Source organism: Drosophila santomea, chromosome X (genome assembly GCF_016746245.2).
Source record: "Drosophila santomea strain STO CAGO 1482 chromosome X, Prin_Dsan_1.1, whole genome shotgun sequence".
Classification (NCBI taxonomy): Eukaryota; Metazoa; Arthropoda; class Insecta; order Diptera; family Drosophilidae; genus Drosophila; species Drosophila santomea.
The window spans coordinates 7,813,442-7,839,417 of NC_053021.2; the positions used below are offsets into that span (position 1 = coordinate 7,813,442).

Sequence of the window (25,976 nt, forward strand, 5' to 3'; positions counted from 1 at the left end):
CAATGCAATGCCACAGCCACAGACAGTTTCACATAGCGTGGACACCCACCCTGTGCGTCGTCGACTGGAAGAACTGCCACTTACCAACACTGCGCGCCAGTGCATAAACAACAAGAAAGAAGAAGAGCTACAACGGGGAGAAAAATCGAAGTTGCGCACTGCATTGGTATTGGTATCGCGATTGGTGTCTCGCCGTGTGCATGTGACAGCAAGTGCAGTTAGTTTCTAACTGTAAACGTTTCGGGGCCTTGAGATGGCACCCAAAAAGTAGATTCCACTGCGAGTTCCACACGAAACCGCATCCTTCCCACCCCCAGCGTTGGACTGAGCGATTTAGCATTCGGAGGCTGTGGCCAGCCCACCGCGCAACCCCCCCAGCCCTCGATTCGCCCACAAATGGAGGAGTTCGGTCCGCCAAGCAATCCGTCTGCGGTTGCGTCACGTGGCCGCGGACGTGGTCGCCCACCGAAAGTGGCGCCTCCAGCCATGGCAGCGTTAAAGAATGCCGATGCAGAGGCATCGCCCACGCCGGCAGAGGATCAGGATTCCGGACAGAGCGAGTGCCGGCGCAGTTCGCGCAAGAAGATCATCAAGTTCGATGTCCGGGATTTGCTCAACAAGAATCGCAAGGCGCACAAAATCCAGATCGAGGCACGCATCGACTCGAATCCCAGTCCCGGCCAGTCGGCGGGCACAACTGGTGCAACCACATCCGCGACCATAGCTGCCGCATCAGCCGCATCTGGAAACTCAGTCGCGTCCGTGAGCCGTTTGTTCTCCATGTTCGAGATGAGCCACCAATCGCTGCCGCCACCACCGCCGCCGCCCGCTCTCGAGATCTTCGCCAAGCCAAGGCCCACACAGAGTCTGATTGTCGCCCAGGTGACCAGCGAACCATCGGCTGTCGGTGGCGGACATCCCGTACAGCCGATGGCCAATCAACAAGCGGTGACACCTCGCAAGCGGGGTCGCCCGCGGAAGAGCCAACCAGCGGAAGTGGCCATAGTTCCAACTGTCATTGCACCCAGCTGCTCCGATTCCGATACGAACTCCACCAGCACCACCACTTCCAACATGAGCAGTGACAGCGGCGAGCTACCAGGTTTTCCCAAACGAAAGCCAAAGTCCAAGTTGCGCGTCTCGCTCAAACGCCTGAATCTGTCCAGACGGCAGGCGTCCTCCGATTCGGGAAACTCACCATCGTCTTCTTCGCCAGAGGTGGAGCCACCAGCACTGCAGGATGAGAATGCTCTGGACGAGCAGCCGGATCAGGAGCAGAACCTGTCCGGAATGGTCGTTGCCGAGGAGACATCCGATTCCGACTCACAGATCATTTTCATCGAGATCGAAACGGAGAGCCCCAAGGGGCAGGAGGAGCAGGAGGAGCAGGAAGAGGAACGGCCAGTCGAAGTGGAGCCACAAGAACTGATCGACATCGACATCGAGCTGGCCAAGCAGGGACCCACACCCGACCCGGAACAAGATCTAGACGAGATTATGGTGGAGGTGCTCAGTGGGCCACCCAGCCTCTGGTCAGCGGACGACGAAGCCGAGGAGGAGGAGGATGTGACAGTCCAAAGAGCCACGCCACCGGAAAACGAACCGGCAGCAGACTCCTCCTCACCAGCGCCACGGCGCAGCAGGCGCTCAGCGCCGTTGAGTGGCAGCAGTCGCCAGGGGAAGACTCTCGAGGAGACCTTTGCCGAGATAGCCGCCGAGAGCAGCAAGCAGATCCTGGAGGCGGAGGAGTCACAGGATCAGGAGGAGCAGCACATACTGATAGATCTCATCGAAGACACGCTAAGTGAGCCAGAGGTCATGTCGTCGGTGTCCCCCATTATCGAGCACACGGAGCTGGCAGAAGAAATCGTAGTCGAGGATAACCAATTGGATGTAGTCCTTGAATCCAAGCCGGAATTGGTCATTGAAGCTTCTCCGCAGGTTGCAGAAACCAAGGCTGTGGCTCCGAAGGCAGAACAAGCATTTTCAGAGTCTGACAAGATTGCTGCAACCGTGAAAGAAGTCATTCCCGAGCCAAAAGTGGCAACTAAAGCCACACGGAACGAGGAATTGGCCAGCGCAGTGGTTCCGAAGCCAGAATTGGTCACTGTAGAGAGATCTCCTATTGCACAAGGAATTGCTGAAACCATGGAGCAACTACATGAACAACCAACCATACCAACAAAACCACCTACAGAAACCATCATTGCAGAAACGAAACCAACCTTAGAAGTCGCAAAGGAGACGCCACCAAAAGAAGAAGCCGCTGCAAGGCCAGCGGAGGAGGATCAGCCCGCATCGCAGACAGCAGAAACTATTCCCGGCTCCGAACGAATTCCACTTATTGAAGTGGAAGCAAAAGTGGCTCCACCTGTGTTTTTCGTTCGTGACACCCGAGATAAAGCAATTGGAGAAGCAGGCGGCGACGAAACGTCACTGTCAGCAGTAGAAAAGTCAAACACAGTGACTGAGTTCCTGACTGAAATCACTGCACGGAACACTGAGGCAGCAGAGGCGGATAAATCACTGGTCGAGCCCAAATCCCGCGAATATAGCGAAAGCAAACAGGAGCAGAGTAAAGCAGCTGTGCTGGAGATGAAGGAGCGCAACCACCAAGTGGAGCACAAGAAAGCACCGATACCAGAGATGAAGGAGCGCAAGAAACCACTCGCCGAAACTGCGTCCAAGAGGGAGAAGGAACTTGAGAAACCAGCCAGATCCTCACCAGCAGCTGTGGCCAAAAGGGAACGTGTAGCCGAGAGGGAGAAGGAGTTCGTTAAATCCACAAAAGAGTCGGTGACTCCTGCCAAACAAAAAGAGACTGCAAAAGCGGCAAAGGAAGCCGCTGCGAAGAAGGAAGCTGAAAAGGAGAAGTCGTCAGCAAAGGATGATGCATCCGTAGCTCTGGATGAACTGGACAAATCCTCCGTTGATTTTACACCTAAAAAGGATAAAAATACTGCCCCATGCCCACCGCTGCTCCCTATTTTGGAGAGGAGCAGCACCAAAGCACAACAAGAATCTGCACAGTCAGAGATCTCGAAAACCACATCGAATGAAGCTGCTGCTTCCGCGCCCAAAGAGGATGCACCCAAAGAGGAGCAGGCAGCAAAGAAACCGCTCGCCGACAATGCCACAACATCGGTGGCATCCACCAAGGCCAAGGAGAAACTCGCGGCCGGCTTCGTTGAGTGCGATGCCATGTTCAAGGCCATGGACAAGGCCAATGCCCAGATGCGTCTCGAGGAGAAGAGCAAGAAGAAGCTGAAGAAGGTGCCGCCCAAGGTGGAGGCACCCAGTCCAGTGCCCACCGCCATGCCGGTTCCTGGCAACAAAAAGCCGCTGGCAAGCAAGGCCAGTTCGCGCAGGAACACCGTGTACGAGGACTCACCCAAGCAGGACAGGCACAGTTCGCCCAGCTCCGATTCCGCGCAAGCAAACGCCACGGCCAGCAGCAAGTTGAAGCGATCGAAGGCCAAGAAGAAGCTTAATCCGCGACGCAGCACGATTTGTGAGGAGGCAAAGGATCTCAGAGCGAGCACGAGCAGCACACCCACTGAGGAGGTGGCCGCCAGCTCGCCAGTTTCCACCTCATCGGATTCCTCCTCGAAGCGAAACGCCGCCAAGCGAACCTCGAGAGCCGTGCAGCTGCCCGGTGGCTCCAAGTTGGACCAGCGACGCAACACCATCTGCGAGGATCGTCAAGCCGAGACAGCCATACCAGTGCCGCTGACCAAGCGCCGCTTCTCGATGCATCCCAAGGCATCCGCGAATCCGCTGCACGACACCCTACTGCGCACGTCGGGCAGGAAGCGGGGCCGCAAGGGTGGCAAGGAGTCACTGAGCCGCCAGAGTTCGCTGGACTCCAGTTCGAGTGCCTCGCAAGGGGCAACGAAAAAGAAGGCCCAAAAGTCTGCCGATGCCCTGAATGCGGCTCTCTTGGAAACGGAGTCCTCCGAGTCCACATCATCGGGCAGCAAAATGCGCCGCTGGGATGTGCAAACCTCGCCGGAACTGGAGGCTACCAATCCGCTCAGCGATATTGCCAAGTTCATCGAAGACGGCGTCAATCTTCTCAAGCGCGACTACAAGGTGGAGGAAGACCAACGCGAGGAGGGGCAGGATGAAGTGAAACGCGAGGCAAATCCCGAGGAGGATGAATTCGCGCAGCGCGTGGCTAATATGGAAACCCCGGCCACAACGCCCTCTCCATCGCCCACGCAATCGAATCCAGAGGAATCGGCCAGCACCACGACCATTCTGCAGGAGAGCAACACCGGCGGCGGAGTGCGTCGCTCGCATCGGATCAAGCAGAAGCCGCAGGGACAACGCGCCAGTAAGGGCAGAGGTGTGGCCAGCATGGTGCTGGCACCGATCAGCATGGACGAGCAGCTGTCCGAGCTGGCCAACATCGAGGCGATCAACGAGCAGTTCCTGCGCAGCGAGGGTCTCAACACGTTCCAGCTGCTAAAGGAGAACTACTATCGTTGCGCCAGGCAGGTGAGTATCGATTGCGTCCACCATTCAGCACTAGCACTCATTCCACATCATCATATTTGTGTGTGCCTTAGGTGAGCCAGGAGAACGCCGAGATGCAGTGCGACTGCTTTCTCACCGGCGACGAGGAGGCGCAGGGTCATCTAAGCTGCGGCGCCGGCTGCATCAACCGAATGCTGATGATCGAGTGCGGCCCACTGTGCACGAATGGTGCACGCTGCACGAACAAGCGCTTCCAGCAGCACCAGTGCTGGCCATGTCGCGTTTTCCGCACGGAGAAGAAGGGATGCGGCATTACGGCGGAACTGCAAATACCGCCGGGCGAATTCATCATGGAGTATGTGGGCGAGGTGATCGACAGCGAGGAGTTCGAGCGACGACAGCATCTGTACTCGAAGGATCGCAATCGTCACTACTATTTCATGGCGCTGCGTGGCGAGGCCATCATCGATGCCACCTCCAAGGGCAACATCTCGCGGTACATCAACCACAGTTGCGATCCCAATGCCGAGACGCAGAAGTGGACGGTCAACGGTGAGCTGCGCATTGGCTTCTTCAGCGTGAAGCCCATTCAGCCCGGCGAGGAGATCACCTTCGATTACCAGTACCAGCGGTATGGCCGAGATGCCCAGCGTTGCTACTGCGAGGCAGCCAACTGCCGGGGCTGGATTGGCGGCGAACCGGACTCGGATGAGGGCGAGCAACTGGATGTGGACACTGACAGCGATGCTGAGTTGGACGAGGAGGAGCTGGAGGCCGAGCCGGAGGCGGAGGAGGGCCAGTCGCGCAAGACATCGGCGAAGGCAAAGGCGAAGGCGAAGCTCAAGGCGAAACTACCGCTGGCCACCAGTCGCAAGCGCAAGGAGCAGCCGAAGCCCAAGGATCGCGAGTACAAAGCCGGCCGCTGGCTAAAACCCTCCGCTGGCGGCCCATCATCGGCGGAGAAGACCTCGAGGAAGCCGAAGGTCAACAAATTCCATGCAATGCTCGAGGATCCCGATGTGCTCGAAGAACTCTCGCTGCTCAGTCGCAGCGGGCTGAAGAACCAGCTGGACACGCTGCGCTTCTCGCGTTGCATGGTTCGTGCCAAGCTGCTCCACACACGTCTCCAACTGCTCGGTGTGCTGACGCGTGGCGAGCTGCCATGTCGTCGTCTCTTCCTCGACTATCACGGCCTGAGATTGCTGCATGCCTGGATAAGCGAGAATGGCAACGATGACCAGTTGAGAGTGGCCCTGCTGGACACCCTCGAATCGCTGCCCATTCCGAATCGCACCATGCTGAATGACAGTCGCGTCTACCAGAGTGTCCAACTCTGGAGCAACAGTCTGGAGCAGCAGCAAGCTACAGTGGCACACGCATCGCAGGCGGCGCTGCACAAACGGATGGTGGCGCTGCTGCAAAAGTGGCAAGCACTGCCGGAGATCTTCCGCATACCCAAGCGCGAACGCATCGAGCAGATGAAGGAGCACGAACGGGAGGCGGATCGCCAGCAGAAGCACGTCCATGCCAGCACCGCGCTGGAGGATCAGCGGGAACGGGAGAGCAGCAACGATCGCTTCAGGCAGGACCGCTTCCGTCGCGACACGACGAGCAGTCGCATTAGCAAACCCACTCGCATGAGCGGCAACAATACGATATGCACGATTACCACGCAGCAGAAGGGCAGCAACGGCGCCATGGACGGCATGGCCAGGAGCGACAATCGTCGCCGCTCCGACATGGGACCCTCCACAGAGCCCAGGCGTACGCTGTCAAAGGAGCTGCGACGCAGTCTGTTCGAGAGAAAGGTGAGTAGTACATGGGAGTATGACTGTATCAACTGTATCATCTATAATCTATGCCACTTTCCAGGTGGCTCTGGATGAGGCGGAGAGGCGGGTGTGCAGCGAGGACTGGCGCGAGCACGAGCTGCGCTGTGAGTTCTTTGGCGCCGAACTGAACACGGATCCCAAGCAGCTGCCCTTCTACCAGAACGCGGACACTGGCGAGTGGTTCAACAGCGACGACATGCCCGTGCCAGCGCCACCGCGCACAGAGCTCCTGTCGCAGGCGCTGCTCTCACCCGAAATGGATGGTGGCCAGGTCGCTCCAGCCGTCGAGTATAAACTACCGGCTGGTGTGGATCCCCTGCCGCCCGCCTGGCACTGGCGGATGACCAGCGACGGCGACATCTACTACTACAATCTGCGCGAACGCATATCGCAATGGGAGCCACCCAGTCCGGAGCAGCGCCTGCAGACGCTGTTGGCGGAGGATCCCACGCAGCAGCCGCTGCACGAGCTGCAGATCGATCCCGCGCTCCAGGCCAACGAGCTGATTCAGGTCGACATGGACTACGTGGGCTCGCTCAGTTCCAAATCCCTGGCGCAGTACGTAGAGGCCAAGGTGCGGGAGCGTCGTGAGCTGCGTCGCAGTCGGCTGGTCTCCATTCGACTGATTAGTCCACGAAGGGATGAGGATCGGCTGTACAACCAGTTGGAGTCCCGCAAGTACAAGGAGAACAAGGAGAAGATCCGGCGACGCAAGGAGCTCTACCGACGCCGCAAACTCGACGCCCCACCCGATGCGGCAGCCAATGCGGAGGATGCTCAGCCCGGCAAGCCGCTGACCATTCAGGCCTACTTGTACTCCTCCGACGAGGAAGCGACTGAAGCACCAGCAGCGGAACAGACCGCCACCGCCGCCGAGGGTACTGTGGCGCCGGACGAAGAGCAGGCATCACTGAACCTGGCACCGAGTACCAGTCACGCCGCCCTGGCGGCTCTGGGCAAGTCAGTGGCCCAGGCGATGCAGCCGAGCGCTGTGGGTGCGGCTGCCAAGCGGAAGCTACCCATGCCACCAAGTGTTTCGGTCAAGAAGCATCGGCAGGAACAGCGGAGCAAGAAGGGCACGAGGTGAGTCCACACTTGGAGGCTATTGTTGGACCTATTCTAATCTATGCTATCTGTGTGTTTGCAGTGGCCAGAGTCTCCTGACCACCACCAGTGGACGCGAGGCGCACGAGAAGTTCCGCTTCGAGATCAGCGGTCATGTGGCCGATTTCCTGCGTCCGTATCGCAAGGAGAGCTGCCAGCTGGGTCGCATCACCAGCGATGAGGATTACAAGTTCCTGATTAAGAGGGTAAGCTGTGGCACATTCCTTTCCTGTTTCCCGCTAACACATTTCACTAATTCCGAATCATCTTTCGACGCACAGCTAAGCCATCACATTACCACCAAGGAGGTGCGGTACTGCGACCTCACCGGCAATCCCCTGTCCTGCACGGAGTCAGTGAAGCACAAGTCCTACGACTTCATCAACCAGTACATGCGCAAGAAGGGACGCGTCTACCGGAAGCCAGCGGAGAGCACCATATTCTAGCCCACTGCCGCCACTCCAGCGACTCCCAACAACAACAAGAAGTCCATTGATTGCTAGCGAGGATGTGTCTCTGCAGCGGCACCAGAACCCGAACCAAATCCCACACGGAACTAAAACTATACATTTACTTTAGATACGAATTTAGTTAAGGAACTTAGACCCCTAGGATGCGATCTACCCCTCGAAGTGGGTAGCGTTTTTCGGGTGGGGCAAAACGACTAGAACATTGTACATCTACATCTTCGAAGGAGATAGAAAATTAATGAATTGGCGGGCAAAGTAAGGGGAAAACTGCAAAAAAATCCAAACTGGGGCTTCATATTTCCAATAAGTGGTTACAATTTGTAATTAATAAGCATTTTTATTTACATTTTCATTGCTATTCACCAGCTGACAAACAATAAACATAAACACAATAACATAAAATGTAGTTCAAATGTAGTGTTTTATAATTTTCAAAGGAATCTAAAGTAATTGGTGTAATTAACATGGAAAGAAAAGAGATGGCATGCTAGTTATATAAAAATCAACAAAATCTTTACCCCTTACTTCCTTTTCCAATAAGAATACTGCTTACTGGCCAAACTGCTTACTTTGAAGTCCGTAGGGAAGCTTAGAACTGTACTAAAATATTATCCTTAGATTGGTGCCAAGTTTGGTACTAAAACAGTAACGGGCACAGTAAGAGCACTAAAAGTGCAGTCGCGTCCAATTAAGCAGTTCTCTACTTGCCGAAACTGCTTGGCCACCTGGCGCGCATTTTGAATATGCAGCCAAACATTCCTTGTACTCATTTTATGTAAATATATACCTTAGCCAGTAAAATCATTAATTATGAACTATTTAATTATTAACAGACTTTTGTGTACTACTTGTTTAACCAAAGTTCTTAGCGTATTGAAAAACAATTCGTTTATTCGCAATATTTGAGTTGAATGTAATTTATAAATGAGTTATGTGCATATTGCAAAAACAAATCCAATAACTGACTAATTTTATTTGCACTGTAGTTCCCGTTTTTTTTGTCTTCTATAATTTCAGGCGTTTGGTTTGGCTATTAAAAAATCGCTCATACGCCAGCTCACGTTTCAGTTGCATTGCATCGCCATCGAATCGAGTGGCGATGCAGGATAGCCTCACTGGACCCCAAAAAAATCACTCCATCTCTGGCAGCTCCTGGCGGCAATCTCTGCTGACTGCTGGCTGGTGGACGCGATGGAGCAAATGTGGCCAAAAGCCACGGGGATTTTCGGTGGAGGTGGATGTGGTGGTGGAGGTGAGGGGGGCGTCGCTTGTGGCGGACGTCGATGTGGCAAATTAACCGCACAAAGCGGTGGCAATATGGTGAGCGGGCGAACACGTGACTTGGAGCATTAAGCAATTTGCCGGGCGCATTGTTGGTTCTGTTCATTGAGCGCCTAAGCAATTGAATTAGCCTTTACCTCGCTACCCTTAACCCCTTCACCCTTTACCTTTTACCCTTTGGACAACAGGAATCCCGATCTCTGACGCTTCTCGACAGCGATTGGAGTGCACTGAAAATAATTGCCATTTCCTTAAATGCATCCACATTTTTATAAAGCTTGTGATTTAATTTCATTGTTTTAGTTTGCATTTGTTAAATTAATGAATAATTGTTTAATTTACTTCAAATAACTAGATTTTACTGTATATTCCTTGAAATGCTCAATACCCCGAATGGTTTCAGTGCAACGGGCAGCAGGAACAACAAGTCAAATGTAATTGCCAGCAGCCTGACCTCTTGACCCATCAGCCCCGCCCTCGCCACCGCCACCGCCTCCGCCCCTTCCCTTTGCCACCACCCTGCACATCCATCCAATAAACACATGCGAGTGCCAACGAGTTTACAGTTTCGATTACGGCCAGCCGACTTTGGGCCAACAGCTTCGGGGACAACTTACCGCCTCTTGAGTTGATTTGAGTGGCTGGCCGAGGGAAGTGGGTGGATATATTTAGAAAATATATATATACATCTGATATATGAGTAATGTGTAAATTTCCATGTTCGTGCTTAACTGAATGGTTACTAGTTCAACTTAATAGAATGTCAGTGAAAGATTAAAAGCTCTGCTTACTTGTCAAATCGCTTCCAAATCGCTTCCAAATAGCCCGAGCCAAATAAATCAATCATAAATGTGTTCGTAATCAGCAGTGAATTGGCCGATTGAGATTCGCATTAATTAAATTACCTCACAAGCAATTGCCCCCGGATATAAATGTCTGAATGTTAACTGTTTGAAAATTAATGCGAAAGTGTTTCAGTCTTCGGGTGGAGAGTTTAAACAGAGTTATAAGGCCGAGTTAATGGCGGGGTGCGATGCATCGTGACCTGTCACTCGTTGACATATTGACATATTGACTCATCAATTGCAGGCCAACAGCTTTGGCAATACAGCAATTTCCAAACAGTAATGACAATTGCCAGCCCCAAGACGAGTCCGCAAACCCACCAACTCTCCCAACTGCCAACTGGCTGGTGGACTGAGAGCCTCGCTCCCAGGACACTCGAAAAAATCATCATTCAATCCTTGAACTTCAGTTTTTGACTGCAAATTACACGATTATTGGCTGGGAAACGCAAATAATTGCTTCAAATATGGAATGTGATTCCTCGTTGAGTTCGTAATTAAATTTCCAATAAAACTGTGTTTTCAAAAAAAAATTCTACGTCTTTCAAATTTTTTGCAAATTTTGATGATGTTACCCCTTACAAAAAATGCGAAAAAATGGCCAAAAATTATTTTAACAGAGTCGATCAAAAAGTGATTTGGTTGGTTAGTATTGGTAATTAGGAGTACAAAACTGTAATTCTTTTCGATTTCTGACCATTTTCAGCTAAGTTATACCGAAAATGCCAATCGTAAATATTGAAATTTTGGCAAAAATCGATTTTCTGTTTTTTTGCGTTAATAATTATCAGTATTTTGATCACAGCACTCGAAATAGTGGTCCAAATATGGAATGCCATACCTCGTTGAGTTCGTAATTAAATTTCCAATCGAACTGTGTTTTCAAAAAAAAATTCTATGTCGTTCCAATTTTTTGCAAATTTTGATGATGGTACCCCTTACAAAAAATGCGAAAAAATGGCCAAAAATTATTTTAACAGAGTCGATCAAAAAGTGATTTGGTTGGTTAGTATTGGTAATTAGGAGTACAAAACTGTAATTCTTTTCGATTTCTGACCATTTTTAGCCAAGTTATACAGAAAATACCAATCGTAAATATTGAAATTTTGGCAAAAATCGATTTTCTGTTTTTTTGCGTAATAAATTATCAGTATTTTTATCACAGCATTCGAAATAGTGGTCCAAATATAGAATGCCATACCTCGTTAAGTTCGTAATTAAATTTCCAATCGAACTGTGTTTTCAAAAAAAATTTCTATGTCGTTCCAATTTTTTGCAAATTTTGATGATGGTACCCCTTACAAAAAATGCGAAAAAATGGCCAAAAATTATTTTAACAGAGTCGGTCCAAAAGTGATTTGGTTGGTTAGTATTGGTAATTAGGAGTACAAAACTGTAATTCTTTTCGCTTTCTGACCATTTTTAGCCAAGTTATACCGAAAATGCCAATCGTAAATATTGAATTTTTGGCGAAAATCGTTTTTCTGTTTTTTTGCGTAAATAATTATCAGTATTTTTATCACAACATTAGAAATAGTGGTCCAAATATGGAATGCCATACCTCGTTGAGTTCGTAATTAAATTTCCAATCGAACTGTGTTTTCAAAAAAAAATTCTATGTCGTTCCAATTTTTTGCAAATTTTGATGATGGTACCCCTTACAAAAAATGCGAAAAAATGGCCAAAAATTATTTTAACAGAGTCGATCAAAAAGTGATTTGGTTGGTTAGTATTGGTAATTAGGAGTACAAAACTGTAATTCTTTTCGATTTCTGACCATTTTCAGCCAAGTTATACCGAAAATGCCAATCGTAAATATTGAATTTTTGGCGAAAATCGTTTTTCTGTTTTTTTGCGTAAATAATTATCAGTATTTTTATCACAACATTAGAAATAGTGGTCCAAATATGGAATGCCATACCTCGTTGAGTTCGTAATTAAATTTCCAATCGAACTGTGTTTTCAAAAAAAAATTCTATGTCGTTCCAATTTTTTGCAAATTTTGATGATGGTACCCCTTACAAAAAATGCGAAAAAATGGCCAAAAATTATTTTAACAGAGTCGATCAAAAAGTGATTTGGTTGGTTAGTATTGGTAATTAGGAGTACAAAACTGTAATTCTTTTCGATTTCTGACCATTTTCAGCTAAGTTATACCGAAAATGCCAATCGTAAATATTGAAATTTTGGCAAAAATCGATTTTCTGTTTTTTTGCGTTAATAATTATCAGTATTTTGATCACAGCACTCGAAATAGTGGTCCAAATATGGAATGCCATACCTCGTTGAGTTCGTAATTAAATTTCCAATCGAACTGTGTTCAAAAATTGAGAACCAATTTTTTGTCATATTTTTTGCAATTTTTGATGATGTAACCCCTTACAAAAAGAGCAAAAAACGAACGAAAAATAATTTTTGCCAAGTCGGCAAAAAAGTAAAATGGATTGCAAGCCGCTTTACAAAACTGTTTTCCTTTTTGCCATGTGAGCATTTTTAGGAAAGTTATGATGAAACTTAAGATCAAATTCGATGGCGATTGTTTCGAGTGTATGCCAATGGGTGACTGAGCATCTGGAGTCGGGGCGACCATTATTACAATGGCCACTGTAGTGGAAGAAGCGCAATTTTAATGTTAATGAACATCATTTTTCTCTGTTTGTGTGTCCGTTTCTGTTTACTTGCGCTTGTGTTAAGTGTCGCAAATAAATTCATTAAAGTGGCATTTTTCAATTTTAATGAACACCCCCCACCCAAAAGCGCAAAAACGCAAAAACGCGGGGAAATGGACTTGCAAGAAAATGAATACAAATAACGCCGGGCATTATGTTGTCAAATTTGTGAAATGAATTACGGCTTATTTATGGAAACCATCAGCGCGGGATTATCATAATCGCCATCGCCATCGCCATCGCCATCGCCATTGGTGCAGAAAGTTTTTGGCACTCATTCATTTGTGCAATTGCAATTTCACCTTATCGGCCAATAAATAGCCAACTGTTTGACACTTTCAGTTGCGATGCTATCGCTCGCTTTTTGCCATTACAAAGTGAATTTATCCGCTTTGAGTCGCTGTGAGTCTCTGTGAGCGATTGTAATTGCAAAGCGGCATATCATCGTGGCCATCGATGAAGTTTTAATTGCTCGCCTCTTGCGCACAATTAATTTCCTGCTTTTTGTTGCACTATTAAATCCCTAGTTTTATTTAGCAGGACACAGGATATTATCTTTAACCTTCAATTTGTAGGTTAGTAACATTGCTATTTAAGTTTTCAGCTGAAGGAAGAGTCGATGTTTCGTGCGTGTGTGCGTATGACAAACATTAACATATCACTTTACAGCGCAGATAAGGCGGCACACACACACACATGCATACACACGCATACATCTGGGGCAGATCCTGCTCCTTGGGATCCTTCAGCTCCCTCAGCTCCTTCAGCTGCCTCAGCTGCCTCAGCTGATGGGCTTACCCAATTATGAAACATTAAAAATACGCGCATATAAATCGCTTCATTTTTATGCGCAATTACGCGGGGGAGACAGTAACCTTGGCTTCTCAGTCTCAGTCCCATTCCTGTTTCCCCATTTCCCCATTCCCATCTGCCACTTGCACCCCTCCCAAGGACATCCGCCAGCTCCTCGCTGAATCCTCTTCCTTCAAGGCGACTCCTGATTCTGTTTGTGATTCTGATTCTGATTCCGAGTCTCCTCCACAATCCTCTGCTCCTGGCAGCTGCTCCTCCTTGGGCTGCTGATTATGGCTGAATGACACTATCGAAAATAGCGAAAGCATTCAAGACGCGCTTTCCTCATTAATGAGTTGCATTTCGAATGTCAAAAATAAAGCTATGCAGTTAAAACACTTTTAAGGTGAGTTATAAATTCTATAACTTAAGGTACAAGATAGAGTATAAATGCAAGTTTATTTGCAGCAAAATGAATAACCAAAGAAATGTAATAAATAACAAATTTCGTTTAAAAATAGTTGTAAAACATTTTAAATGAGCAATATTTTAAATAAATGCGTCCAGTGTCTGGTAGTCAATGTGAGGCAACCTTGGAGCTCCCAGTGCCTCATTCTCTCCTGCTTTCTGCTGTTCGCGCTACTCAATTAAGTTAATTCTCGTTTGCATAAGCTGCTGGGGGGAGGTGTTTTCCCTCCTCCCCCTTTCCCCCCTTCTGATGCGCATTTTCCGGGCACCCAGTGAATTATTTTTTATTTATTTCGATTTAAAGCGATTTTCGGCACGTCTGCAGCCTCAGCCACTCAACCGTGTGCACTTCCTTTCGGGGCCACGAAAAGTGTCAGGCCTAGACAAAATAGAACTTAAATACAAAAGCGTTAAAAATTCAGCTGGCAAAAAACTCAAAAAAAATCCACCAAAAAAGTAGTAGAGAATGTGAAGAACCTAAGTTGAGTACGGTCGTGGCTGTGGCAAGCAAACTTTCACCGGAAGTGGGCCAATAAAAAGTATACACAGATACTCAGATACATATATACATAGATACGCAGATACTCAGATACACAGATACTCAGAAACACAGATACTCAGATACACAGATACTTAGATACATAGATACATAGATACACAGATACTTAGATACTTAGATACTCAGATAAAATAGACTCAGATACATAGATACTCAGACACACAGATACTCAGATCTACATACATCCACCGAATGCCCCTAGTCGCCAGTTCACTTTTCCTAATGCGATTATGCGGGCCTGGAATGTGTAGGTCCTTTGTCCTTGCTTAGAGCGGAGACCAGGACCTCCTGCTCCTGAAATTATAATAAAAAATAAGCCGACTGCTGATCTCTGAAATCTTTCCGTTTTTGTGTCTCAAAATAAATGGTTAGTGCATGTTAGTTTTGGTAGCCAATTATGGTGTTATGGAACATAAATGGCAAATATCCATAAACATTCATCTACTTTTGATGGTTAAAATATTAAAATAAAACTATGCAAAAAAATATCATATATATATATATATAATATATAAATCATCATAATAGAGCACAACTTTTTCCCAATTATAATAACCATCTCTAATCGCGAGCAAGTAACTTCCAGCCTCCTTTCTATTTTTTTTATGTGAGCCGTAATGTGATTTCCACGCTGGCAAACCAAAAAAAAAAAGGAAAAAAGAGAAAAAAAGAGGAAAATATTTTCACTAAAATGAAAAGAAGTCACCGGGCAGCCGGAGATAAAATGAGGAAAGTCCACGTCGAGTTCGGAGCTGATTATCTTGCCGCGCTGACAGCGGACTTAGTGGCCAGTGGCAAGTGGAAAGTGGCAAGTGGCAAGTGGCAAGTAGGAAGTGGGAGCAGTTTATGGCCAGCAACTCGGAGTTGAGGCGCAGGAGGAGCGGTGACAAGACGTTAATATTATTATACGCTTTGTAAACAAATTATGAATTATGTTGGATAAATAGAAAACTTAATAATAACTTGATTGCGGCATTTGGCGGCCTGTCTACATCTTCGTCCCATTCTCCGTCTCCGAGGTCCTTTTTCCATGCCAATCTCCTGGCCAACTTAACGTTGGGTTCTCCTTCTTTTCATTTTGCGGCGCTGGCTGATGGCGATATAAAGTACACTGAGGGAAATTGTACTGATACATTTTGCTTGCACATAATTCATACTCTAGTTTTGCTATCTTTAAGTAGCTTTTATACACTTGTAAGTGATGCACTAAGTAATGAAGGTAAAAGGGTAAATAGCTAGTGCTGATACGATATCAACTTGCTTGCCATTTCTTGCAGTGCAAATCCAGGCGGAGTAATTCAAGGTGGCCGTAATGTCCAAATGCCCGACTTGGCAGACACCTTCGTTCTGCTTATCCTGCTGCTCCTGGATTCCCTTCGCTGACCGACGTCCTTGGAGCCTTGGATCTCTATGCATTGGCGGCACGTTAATTATGGCACAAAAATGGCCAAATTGTGCATGTTAAATACAAAATACTTACCAGACTGCGATAAACCATTGGAGGATGTGGCTGTGTTGCAGCATCCCAGCAACAAATGACACAGATGTCGTGGTGTTGGTGTTGGTGTTGGTGGGGAAAAAGTGAAAACAAATTGAAAAGTTTTCCACGATATAAATTTGCATTAATTTTCGGACGCTCTTTGGCCGCCTTAGCCTAGCACTCTGCTCCAGAAAAAGACCATTCTATATGCATGCAGCACACATACATAAGCACATGGAGAGAGATACATAGCCAAAAAAAGGACGAGAGTTCGCTGCAAGTAGTCGAATAGCCGAGTACCTCGCTGTCAAATATGCGCGATTTAAAATATAACAAGCATTTGTAAAATCATAGCTTTTCTTCTACGCAGCGTTAACTTTTCACTTTCCACAATTGCAGTCAAGTCCGTGCTGTCCAATGTATCCGTAATACCGCGCAGTGCTACCCAGTAAGCACGGCGAGCATAAAAATTGCTTAAATCGAAAAAGTTTTCTTTATATTTTTTTTTTGTGCGAGCATGGGCTGCTGTTGCTGCTGCTGCTGTTGTTTATACAGATACCCTTTCTTATGGCACATTTTGTGAGAAAGACAACTTGTGACATACAAAGTATGTGTAATATTGTTTACTACTATACTATACATAATATTTATGAGACATTTATCATTTATTGAGTATTTTTGTATATCTAATTATCACTTAATTTTAAGAGCATTGAGAGTTCGCCGTAAAGCAGGCAGCTCCTGTATCTTATTTGTTGTCCACTCCAGCGGCGTGAAGAGGGTCCTGCGAGGGGGCAGGTGGGTGGGGTTACTAAAGGAAGGCTGAGGAGGTTACCGGCGGGGGCGACAACAACACCTACAAAAAACACAAAGGCGATAACGAAGCCGAAATTCCGAGCTGACCGTTGAATGGCGAATCCGGCTCCTTGTAAACCCACCAAAAAAAAAAGGAAAAAAACCAAAAAAAAAAATATTAAAAAACAACAAAAAAAGAAGTGGAAAAAATTAACAAAAAAGAAATACACAGCAATGCAGAAAAACAGGGGCAGCTGTTGTTATCCACCACCCAAAAAGCAGCCCGCTTTTGGTTACCTTTTTGAATATTTATGAAAAATTGAAACGTTTTAGCGCTCCCAGATTTTTGGGTATTCCTCAGCTCTCTCTCTCTCGCTCGTTAACTAATTGTATTTTTTCCCTTGATTTTCCTCTGCTTTTCTATACATACATATATATATATGTATATATATACATTTTTTTTTTTTTTGAGGGGAGCTGTTGGGAAATTTGGAGGCCCACGCACACGAAAATGATTTAAGTGCGCTTCCATTAATTACGTTTCGAGGTGAAGAGGGGTCGGTAGGTGGGCGGTAGGTAGGCACTGGTATCTTCTGCGGCTGCTGAAACTTTAATAGACCGAATTTCTGGATAATTAACACGCTAAGCGTATGAAAGATGCATGAAAAGGGCCAAAGGGTTCGCTTGACAGCGCTAATAATTGCCGGCGCTTAAATTCAAACTGAGATTGAGTTAGTCCAACCCTCATCAGCATCAGCATCATCATCAGCAGCATCAGCAGGCCCAATTTTGATGGAGCTCTCTCATAAAAATCCCTGACAGGTGGGCCAAGGAAGTAAAAGAGTTTTTATCGTAGGAATTACCTTACAGGCCTCTAGTAAGGATCATACAAAAAGTATGAAAACCAATGAATGTCACATAAGAAGTTTTAAAATCTCTGTGCTGATTTCTAGCCTGAAAACTGAAGAGTATCATTGCCAAGGCAGTCAGCTTAATAGTGAAACCCCCAAAAACCATAGCCTACTTATAAGCGCAAGCATAAAGCCCCAATTTTAGCCAAGTTTTGCAGAGCACAAAAATGCAAAATCAAATAACGCAGCTCCCAACTGGCAACTAGTGCAACTTCAACCTGTTACTACCGGTGGCAAAAGTTGACCATCAGCAGGCAAAGCCACTTAATGCTTGGCCTATTTGGGTGTTGGAAATTCCCAAATGCAGCCATCTACTACACTTTTCCTAAGACTGGCACAAGACACAAGACACAAGAATGGAGTCGACTCATTTTCCACACCAGAAACTTGCAGCTTTCCAAACAGGATGTGTGTGCTGTGCAATGGTGTTAGTGTGTTTGTTTGTTTGTGCATCATTTCGGTGCACAGTGTACACAGTACACATACATACATACATAAAAGTTTCAGTTTTAAGCCTATCAATTTAGTTTGCTCTCCTAATCCGCCCGTTGAGATCAATTAGTGTGGAAAAAGGAAAAGCGCACGAACTTAACACTTTTACTTTTACCTACACTTACACTTACACTTACAACTCAACTGAACGTCGAGCCCCAGAAAAGTTTCGTCTTCGAGTTTAAACTTTTTCGTGCCCGAAAATTTGAGTATTTCTCATTGTTGTTGAGGAAAAGTGCCTGACAAACGTGACAGGACAACAAGAAGACGACGGTGACATTGATGTGAAGAGTGAACATTTTCCAGGAAATTTTCGCATCGTATCCATGCTGATTAGATTGATCGCAATTTAATTAATGAGTTTCCACTTTGAATTTATGCTTTCCCACTTACTGCAAAATGATTCGAGTTGGCACACTAACATCACAATCTTATCAATTCCTGCAAAGTGTCTCTTTCGATAATCAGGCTGCTTGGGAAATAATCGAACTAAAATACATACTATTATATTCATTAAATACAGCAAATTCCAAGTTTTGTAGCTCATCTAAGAATACTCTTGCATTACTTTAGATGGCTGCTTTGTGCCAGCTTTTCAGGTAGAAGTTTGCGAGTGACTTTGGGTAATTTTCCTATTTTAGGACCACAATTAGCTCAAGTGAAAAGCGGGAAAAGCGGGCGAGGGATGGACAATCGTCTGGGGTTGCAGACAAATGACTTAATTACTTTTTCAAGTCGGTTAATTAGTTTCGGCCAAGAGCAAGAGCAAACCAAACCAAACGGAACTGGTCAACGAACGATGACAGAAGTACGGACCTGGAAATGTCTAACCAAAAACGAGCCACAAAGTTAAACATAAATTACTAGACATTGAAGTGGCCTGCATCGACTCATTGAGAAGTCAAAAAAAAAAAAATAAATAAATAAAAAGGAAAGGAAAGGAAAGGAAAGACAAAATCGAAATGGGGATAAAACATTTATTGATGCTGTTAACACTATTAGCAGCTTATGCTGCCACCAATTTATTTGGTGTCGTTTGTGTGCAAAGACAATCCATAAAATCCATGAACTCGATGAACTTAGGCGACAGTGGGCTCTAATCTGAGTTGAAATTCAAAGCGTTATGGTGCACGAGAAAAACCTTTTTGGCTGGCTGCAATTCATTTATTTCAATTCAATTTGTTTAATTCACTTTTGCACCAAGTGCTCTTTCACTCGAACATGCATTATTAAGCTTATTTCGCTGATTGTCTGATTTAATGTGGAAATGAATATGTGAATATGTGAGCAAAATTCATTGGTCAAATGTCGGTAGTTTTTCCAATCGAATTTACACGCTGCGCATAAATTTCCATTGTTGACCATTGTGCGAAGTGGAGAATTAAACACAACAAAAAAAGAAGAAAAAACTGAAATACAATTTATACATAAATTAATGGACTATCGATGGGCGTGGCAGAGCCTTGAATTTAATGCCCAGCAGTGGGTGTAGTTTGTTTGCCATTCCTCTGCTTTTACTCCGCTGCCTGAATTTCCCCCTATTTTCCCTTATTTTCCCTCGATTGTTTTTCCGCATTAACGCGCTTTCCTGCAGCTCTCGAATTGAATGGCTCGGAGTGATTGAAAACAACTGATAGTATCCTGTAGTTGTTATTTAAATCGAAATATAAACTGCCAGTTAAAGGGTTTCTTAGTTACCTCTGGCCATGAATTTAAATATGCAATGCATATATATTTGTATATAATAAATATAAAACCACAAACTAGCAGTTGGCATTAAAGAGAAAAATTAAATGCTAAGCAACTGGTATACAAAACGCAATAGTTATAAAGATTTATTGCTGTGATGCTATGATGCTGGTGCACAAGATAACACACAGTAATGGGTACTTCCCAGTCGACTACTTGAGCCCGGCTGCTTTATGCAGGCATTGCGTGTTTTATGGGACTATTAAATGGCCGTGGAGTGTGGAGCGGGACTCAGATCACTTCGGCTCAACTCAGCTCAGTTCAGCTCGGTTCAGTTCAGTTCAGTTCAGTTCAGGTTGGGCTGAAATTAATTGCTTGCTATCTTCAAATTACTCATACGACCCGTCGGCCCGCTCGCTTTTGTTCAACTGCTCAAACGGCGAGCAAACTCCCGTTGGCCTGTGTCATTTACATTAACCGTTTCAGTTTCAGTTTCTGTTTCAGTTAAGGCCCATCCACGGACGGCGAGTCCTTTCTGCAAGTCCTTTTTGGGAGATCCTGCCGGAAGCGAGCGCTCGTAAATTACCTGAGTTTACCTGAATAATGCAAAATAACAATATTTACCCCATTGTTCTCTGTTCCCTTGCCCTGCGTAGGTGTTTCTTCTCTGAAGGAGATAATCTGCTCAGGTTTAAATGGAATTTTAATTATTTTAAGCAACCGAAGAACTTCAGTTCCCTTTTGCCGCTCAGAAAATAGTTGCGCTCAGCGGATGTAATTAAACGTGAAAAATGTTGCACTTGAGCCAATTAATCAGGTTTTACTTGGAATTATTATAATTATTTTTGATATAGGAAGTTTTGTTTTTGCTTCAAGTTTATAGTAAAGAAGTGCGCATATTTCTAATAGAAATTGAAATTTGTTGAAAACACTGATTTGTATAGTTACTTAAAACCATTACCAATCATTTCTGCAGCGCAACTCACAAAATTCAGTGAAATGAAATAACAGAGTGCTGGTGATTAAAACAACGATTAACTACAGGGTATGAACGAATGTAGGTAGATAAGTGTGTATATCTACAACTGGGCACATCGATAAATGATGATGTTCATTAAGTTGATGACGATGGCGCGTCTTTTGCGATTTAATTAAAGCCTGAGTGGGCGGAAAGGTGTGAGGAGTTGGGCACCGGAGGCGCTGCAGATTGGAGGTGACTGCTTCGCATGTTGGCCTAGGAAGCTGGAGGGGGTAGCATCGACGAAACATCGATGAATTGGCGCTGCCATTTAATAGCCGATGATGCCGACCGATTGCTGTCTCTCTCTCCCTCTCCCTCTCTCTCTCTCTCTCTCTCTATCTCTCTCTGTCGCGTTCATGGCGCTGCACACGTTCCAGTTTGTTGCTGCTGCCATCGTGCACGTAATTTCCGTTTCCGTTTCCGTTTCAGCGAACGGCAGCCGGTGACACGCGACAGCTGTTTGCACATACTTAACGCACACATACACACGCACACTTACACACGCACACTTACACACGCACGCACGCACTGCTAGGCGCATTCTCACACACGCACACGCACACTGGGAGAAAACTAGTGGGCCAACAGCTAGCCAATCATATCATAGTTATTGTGTCATCAGTTTGGTGCGTGAGCTAGTTTCTAAGCCAATATATATACAATTTATAAGAAAACTCGTCAAAATCTAATGTTGTACTAAACAAACAAACAATGAGCTCCAGTTTCTCTCAGTGCAGACGTACATGTCCTTGGTTTGTTTGTATTTGTGTTACTATGCCATTGACTGCGAATCGGAGCGTGAAGGCCATTACAAGTCTGATTATATTGAATCAAAGATTCAATATTTAAAATTGCACGCACACAACTCAAACGCAACACACACACACACACGCACGCACGCACACACCCGCACATCAGTTCCGCTCGGAGTTAACAGTTTTTGTCGAACATATATGCACATGTACATATACATATACATATACATATAAAAGTGTATTGCAAATGTTTGTCTGCGTGTCGCTTTATGAGGAATTGAGGTGGAAATGAGTCACTGAATTGCGGGGAACGGAAGGGAAAGGAGAGGGGAAAGGGGGTGTGAGTTTTCCTGACTTGCCGGCGGAGTCTGGCGGAAAGAGCAAACAATTTTAAATTATTGTTCAAGCACAACGCAGTCAATATTAATAAGTGAACAATTTGGCAACTTTATGCCAGCAATACTGCACATGTACCAAAGGATAATCACCTGAAAATTGTGCCATTGCGCACATGCAAAACCACGAATGCGTAATTCATTTCGGGCACAAATGCTTTTTTTGGGGACTTTCAGTCAAATGTAAAGCCAACTACTTACTATTATATGTCACATCAAATCTGTCATTTAAAAAACTAAATGTAAAGTAATATGCTTGCAGCTGCGAAAGTTGGAGAGTCACATAACATTTAAGCAGAAGAATTAATTTGGAATTACATTGCAAATTCAAATTTCTAATTCAAATACCTAATACTCCAACACAATTGCATGAGGACAAAAGAAATAATTACATTTGAAAAATTGTGCTTAGTTCTTAGCCCTTCTACACAATCAAAAACAAAAGTGGGTATATCCATTTTCAGGCAACGGGGTGCCACAAAAAGACACAGTTTTCCACCCCACCCCCCCCCACAGTTTTCATCAGCGATTATGAAATGAACAAACGAGGATTTTCCGCACTTAATTGTTATCTTTGCATAAGCATGCACAAAACAATTGCCATTTAATCGCAATGAAAGCGAACTTTTCGTGTCCTTTTCAGCGCCGAAATTTAATTACACAGCGGAGAAAGTGAGCGGGTGAAAGTGGCGCAGTGTGAGTGCGAGTGTGAGTGTGAGTGAAAGTGAAAGTGCTAAGCAATAGGGATAATCCGCAAGGCTTCGCAAGCAGCTCGCCGACTTAGCACGCCAAACATTGTTAGCCAAAAGGCATGACTGAGTTTTCCCGCCGCTTTTCCCGCCGCTTTTCACGCCGTCGTAATTACACATGTGCGAGCGGGAGAGATTATTGTTATTGTGAATGTTATTTTTATTTGCACGTCAACCGCAAACTCATCCAAGTGAAATTGAAGTGAAGCAAAAACAAGGCTTAACATCTTAAGGCGGCGCATTGTGGTTGCCTTGCAAAACGATGACAGCGCTCGAGTCTGTCCCCCCCCCTTTTTGCCACCCATTTTGCCACCCACTTTGCCACCGTTGTAAATCTGCCTTTTTTGTCAGCACCGAAAAAAAAATAGCAAACATTTCCAATGCAGTTGAGTACTTCAGGGATTACATTTCCAACATAACAAAACTTTCCTCAATCAGCTATGTTATGCAGTTAGAATGAAATTAGAATGGATTATCTGTATAACACTTACATACTTACATTGCCAGAAAGAGCATAGGATTTTCTCTCAGTGCAGCCACCGCACTGCCATTTAGCTGCTCCCTTTGTTGCCGCATTTTGCATTTGGGCTTTAATTGTTTGTTTGTTTATTTAGCCTGCCACCTGGCTGCCTGCAGATTAGCACAAAGATTTGATGGCACACCACGCTGGGCGAAAAAAAGAAAACAGCACAGCAGGATTCAAATTCGGATTCGGATTCAGGATGTGCAAGGACATGGGGTGGATGGATGGTGGAGTTTCTAGAAATATTGCGCCAGCAAAAATAATTCACTGCAATTATATGCAAATGCTGAAAGTTCCTTTGCCAGTTCGAGTGTTTATCCTACTGTTTAACTACCCGTAGAAACCAGAGAGTTTGCCATTGACCGACTTTTTGGACATCCTAACATATAATATTTGAGTAATATAATACTCAAAGCTTTCAATTACAAGCGAAATTGTTTAAACTAATATATTTTGCATATTATTTTGTGATATCAAATGCTTAGTAGCTAGCTGCATGTAATATATGGGATATACTCGTAAGTATGTAAAATTGATTTATGTTTAGCGTAGTAGGTGCTTAATGTAATGCCCTATCACATACCCTGGGATAACATCGGATAAGCTGGGCGCATTCATAAACCTTTTTACTTCTCATTTTTTTCGGCAATTCCGGGTAATTGAAAAGCGCTGAGCGGCTGGCAATTCTGCAGTGCTCAAGTTCCAAAAGGGGGCGGGGCCAAAGTGAAAAGGGGGCGCAGGAGAAAGCAGCAGAGGAAAGTGAGGGAAAGTAAAGCAAAAGCGGAGCAAAGTTTACTTATCATGGCAATGCCGCCATATCCGTCTGGTAATCGAAATTTGCAAAAAGGGCTATAGGGACATGTGCTCACACAGCCACAAAAATATGCACTGCAAAAAAATAAGTTCAGATTGCGTGGAATATCATAATATTATTAGATTTCTCATAAACAAGTTGAAACCATTCAAAGTAATTACCAAAAAAAAAACTAAGAAAAAAACAAGAGAAAGATATATTGAAAGTCAATCAATTGCACAGCACTTTCGCTCAGTGCACAAATTACTGCACACGTGTACGTGCGTTTAGCAGGTGTTTCTGTACCGAAATATTCATTTGCATCTGAGGAAATTGTTTCGGTTTCAGCTTTGCCGCCACTTTTCTTCTGCTTTTCCTCAGCTCATCGAGATTTTCTGGGCATTGTGCGATTCTGGGCGAATGATGCCATAGGTTTTTCCCATACTTTCTGTGTTGCATGCCCCACACACAAAAGAGAGAAAAAAAAATTGAATTGAAAAATGTAGACGAAAAAAGTGCAAATCATGGGCAGCAGTTTAACCAATTTCGGGAGCATTCGGGATGCCGCAAAACATTCCTCAGAGGCTCAGGCGCCACTTTCGGTTTTCAGATTGCGAGTTGGGCCGTGGAGTGCGGGGAGTGCGAAGAGTGCGGGGCATTTTGCGTGGTTTGAATTTCTGGTTTCGACCCTGGCCGCATTCCCATTCCGCCATAATTGGCCAATTGTCGGTGTCATTAACATGCCTGTCATTATTGGCATTGGCTCTGGGCCAATGTGGCGCTCTTTGGCTCTTTGGCTCATTGGCTGTGTGACAGTGTGACTTTTATGCGGAATGGGTACGCAATCTGCTGAACTGCCGAACTGGTGAACTGGTGAATATTTCATCAACCCTCGTGACAGCAAAACGAGTGTCGCCGGCAATGACAACGTTAAACATCAAATACAACACACAAAAGGTGTTTAAAAATTAAATTAAATTTAAAAGCTTACAAAATAATGAAATGAGCGAAATGAGCAAAGTACTCACACAAAGTGGTTAACAACATGGCTGTGTCGGTGTGGCAACAACAAATGACGATTACACTGGGCAAAACAAAATAGAATTCATCATGATAACATTCATATGTGCTGGAATGTGTAATGAAAACTTGCTTCTAACTTGACCGATACTGAAATTATTGTGAAATAAGTAAGCATTGTTAAATAACTTTCAAAATTACGAAACACATTTCAAATTTATAAGCGTAGACTGTTTCTATTTCTTTTTTTTAAATTTGTTTTTGAGTGCAGCAGGAAGGACGACAAAAAACACATCAAATGGCAACGCGCGGCGGCAACAATAAAATCGCGGTGACAATTCAATTAAAATATTTCTGCATACATTTTCAACGCTTGCAAAAATCCGCTTGAGTAGCCGCAAAAGCATGAAAAGCCTGTGGGCGGAAAAGCGCCGGGGGGCGTGGTGTTGAAAAACTGGTGAAAAACCGTCGCCCATCACCAAGTGAGTGAGTGAGTGAGTGAGAGCGAAACAAACAATCAAACCGCAATGCCTATCGGGGTAGGAAGTGAATGATTGAATGACAATTGCATTTGCTCGGTTGTTCGCTTGTTCGTCCAATTCCTTCTTTTCCTTTACCATTCCCCTGACCAGTTTATGCGGTGCAAAGTTCACACAAAATGGGCATAAAGTGAATCAAGCAGGGGAAAAAACCCGGGGGCGGGCGGAAGTGAGTGGCCAGCAATTAACGCTCAATTGGCAGCAAACCGCACCTGCAAAGGGTCATCTTCGTGTGTTTTTCAACGGATATTGGAAGAAGATTGCCTGCAAGTGACGAAAGCGGTAAGTACTAATGCTTATTATTGTTTTGTTTCT

The 25,976-nt window shown here is 45.4% G+C and overlaps 2 protein-coding genes across 2 annotated transcripts in view; both read left to right on the forward strand.

Moving 5' to 3' along the window:
* The first annotated feature begins 114 nt into the window (after window positions 1-114).
* On the forward strand, window positions 115-8,291 carry LOC120455122 (probable histone-lysine N-methyltransferase CG1716). The gene is made up of 5 exons (XM_039641015.1): window positions 115-4,500; window positions 4,572-6,287; window positions 6,352-7,394; window positions 7,459-7,621; window positions 7,697-8,291. Exons 1-5 carry the CDS (start codon window positions 397-399, stop codon window positions 7,859-7,861), a joined length of 7,191 nt encoding a protein of 2,396 aa, XP_039496949.1. The 5' UTR covers window positions 115-396; the 3' UTR covers window positions 7,862-8,291.
* Window positions 8,292-25,294: 17,003 nt separating this feature from the next.
* The window catches only part of LOC120455557 (neuropilin and tolloid-like protein 2), an 87,858-nt gene continuing 87,176 nt past the window's right edge, over window positions 25,295-25,976 (forward strand). Inside the window, exon 1 of the mRNA XM_039641905.1 lies at window positions 25,295-25,943. The gene's annotated coding sequence lies outside the window, so the exon portion shown is untranslated. The remainder of the gene's footprint in view (window positions 25,944-25,976) is intronic.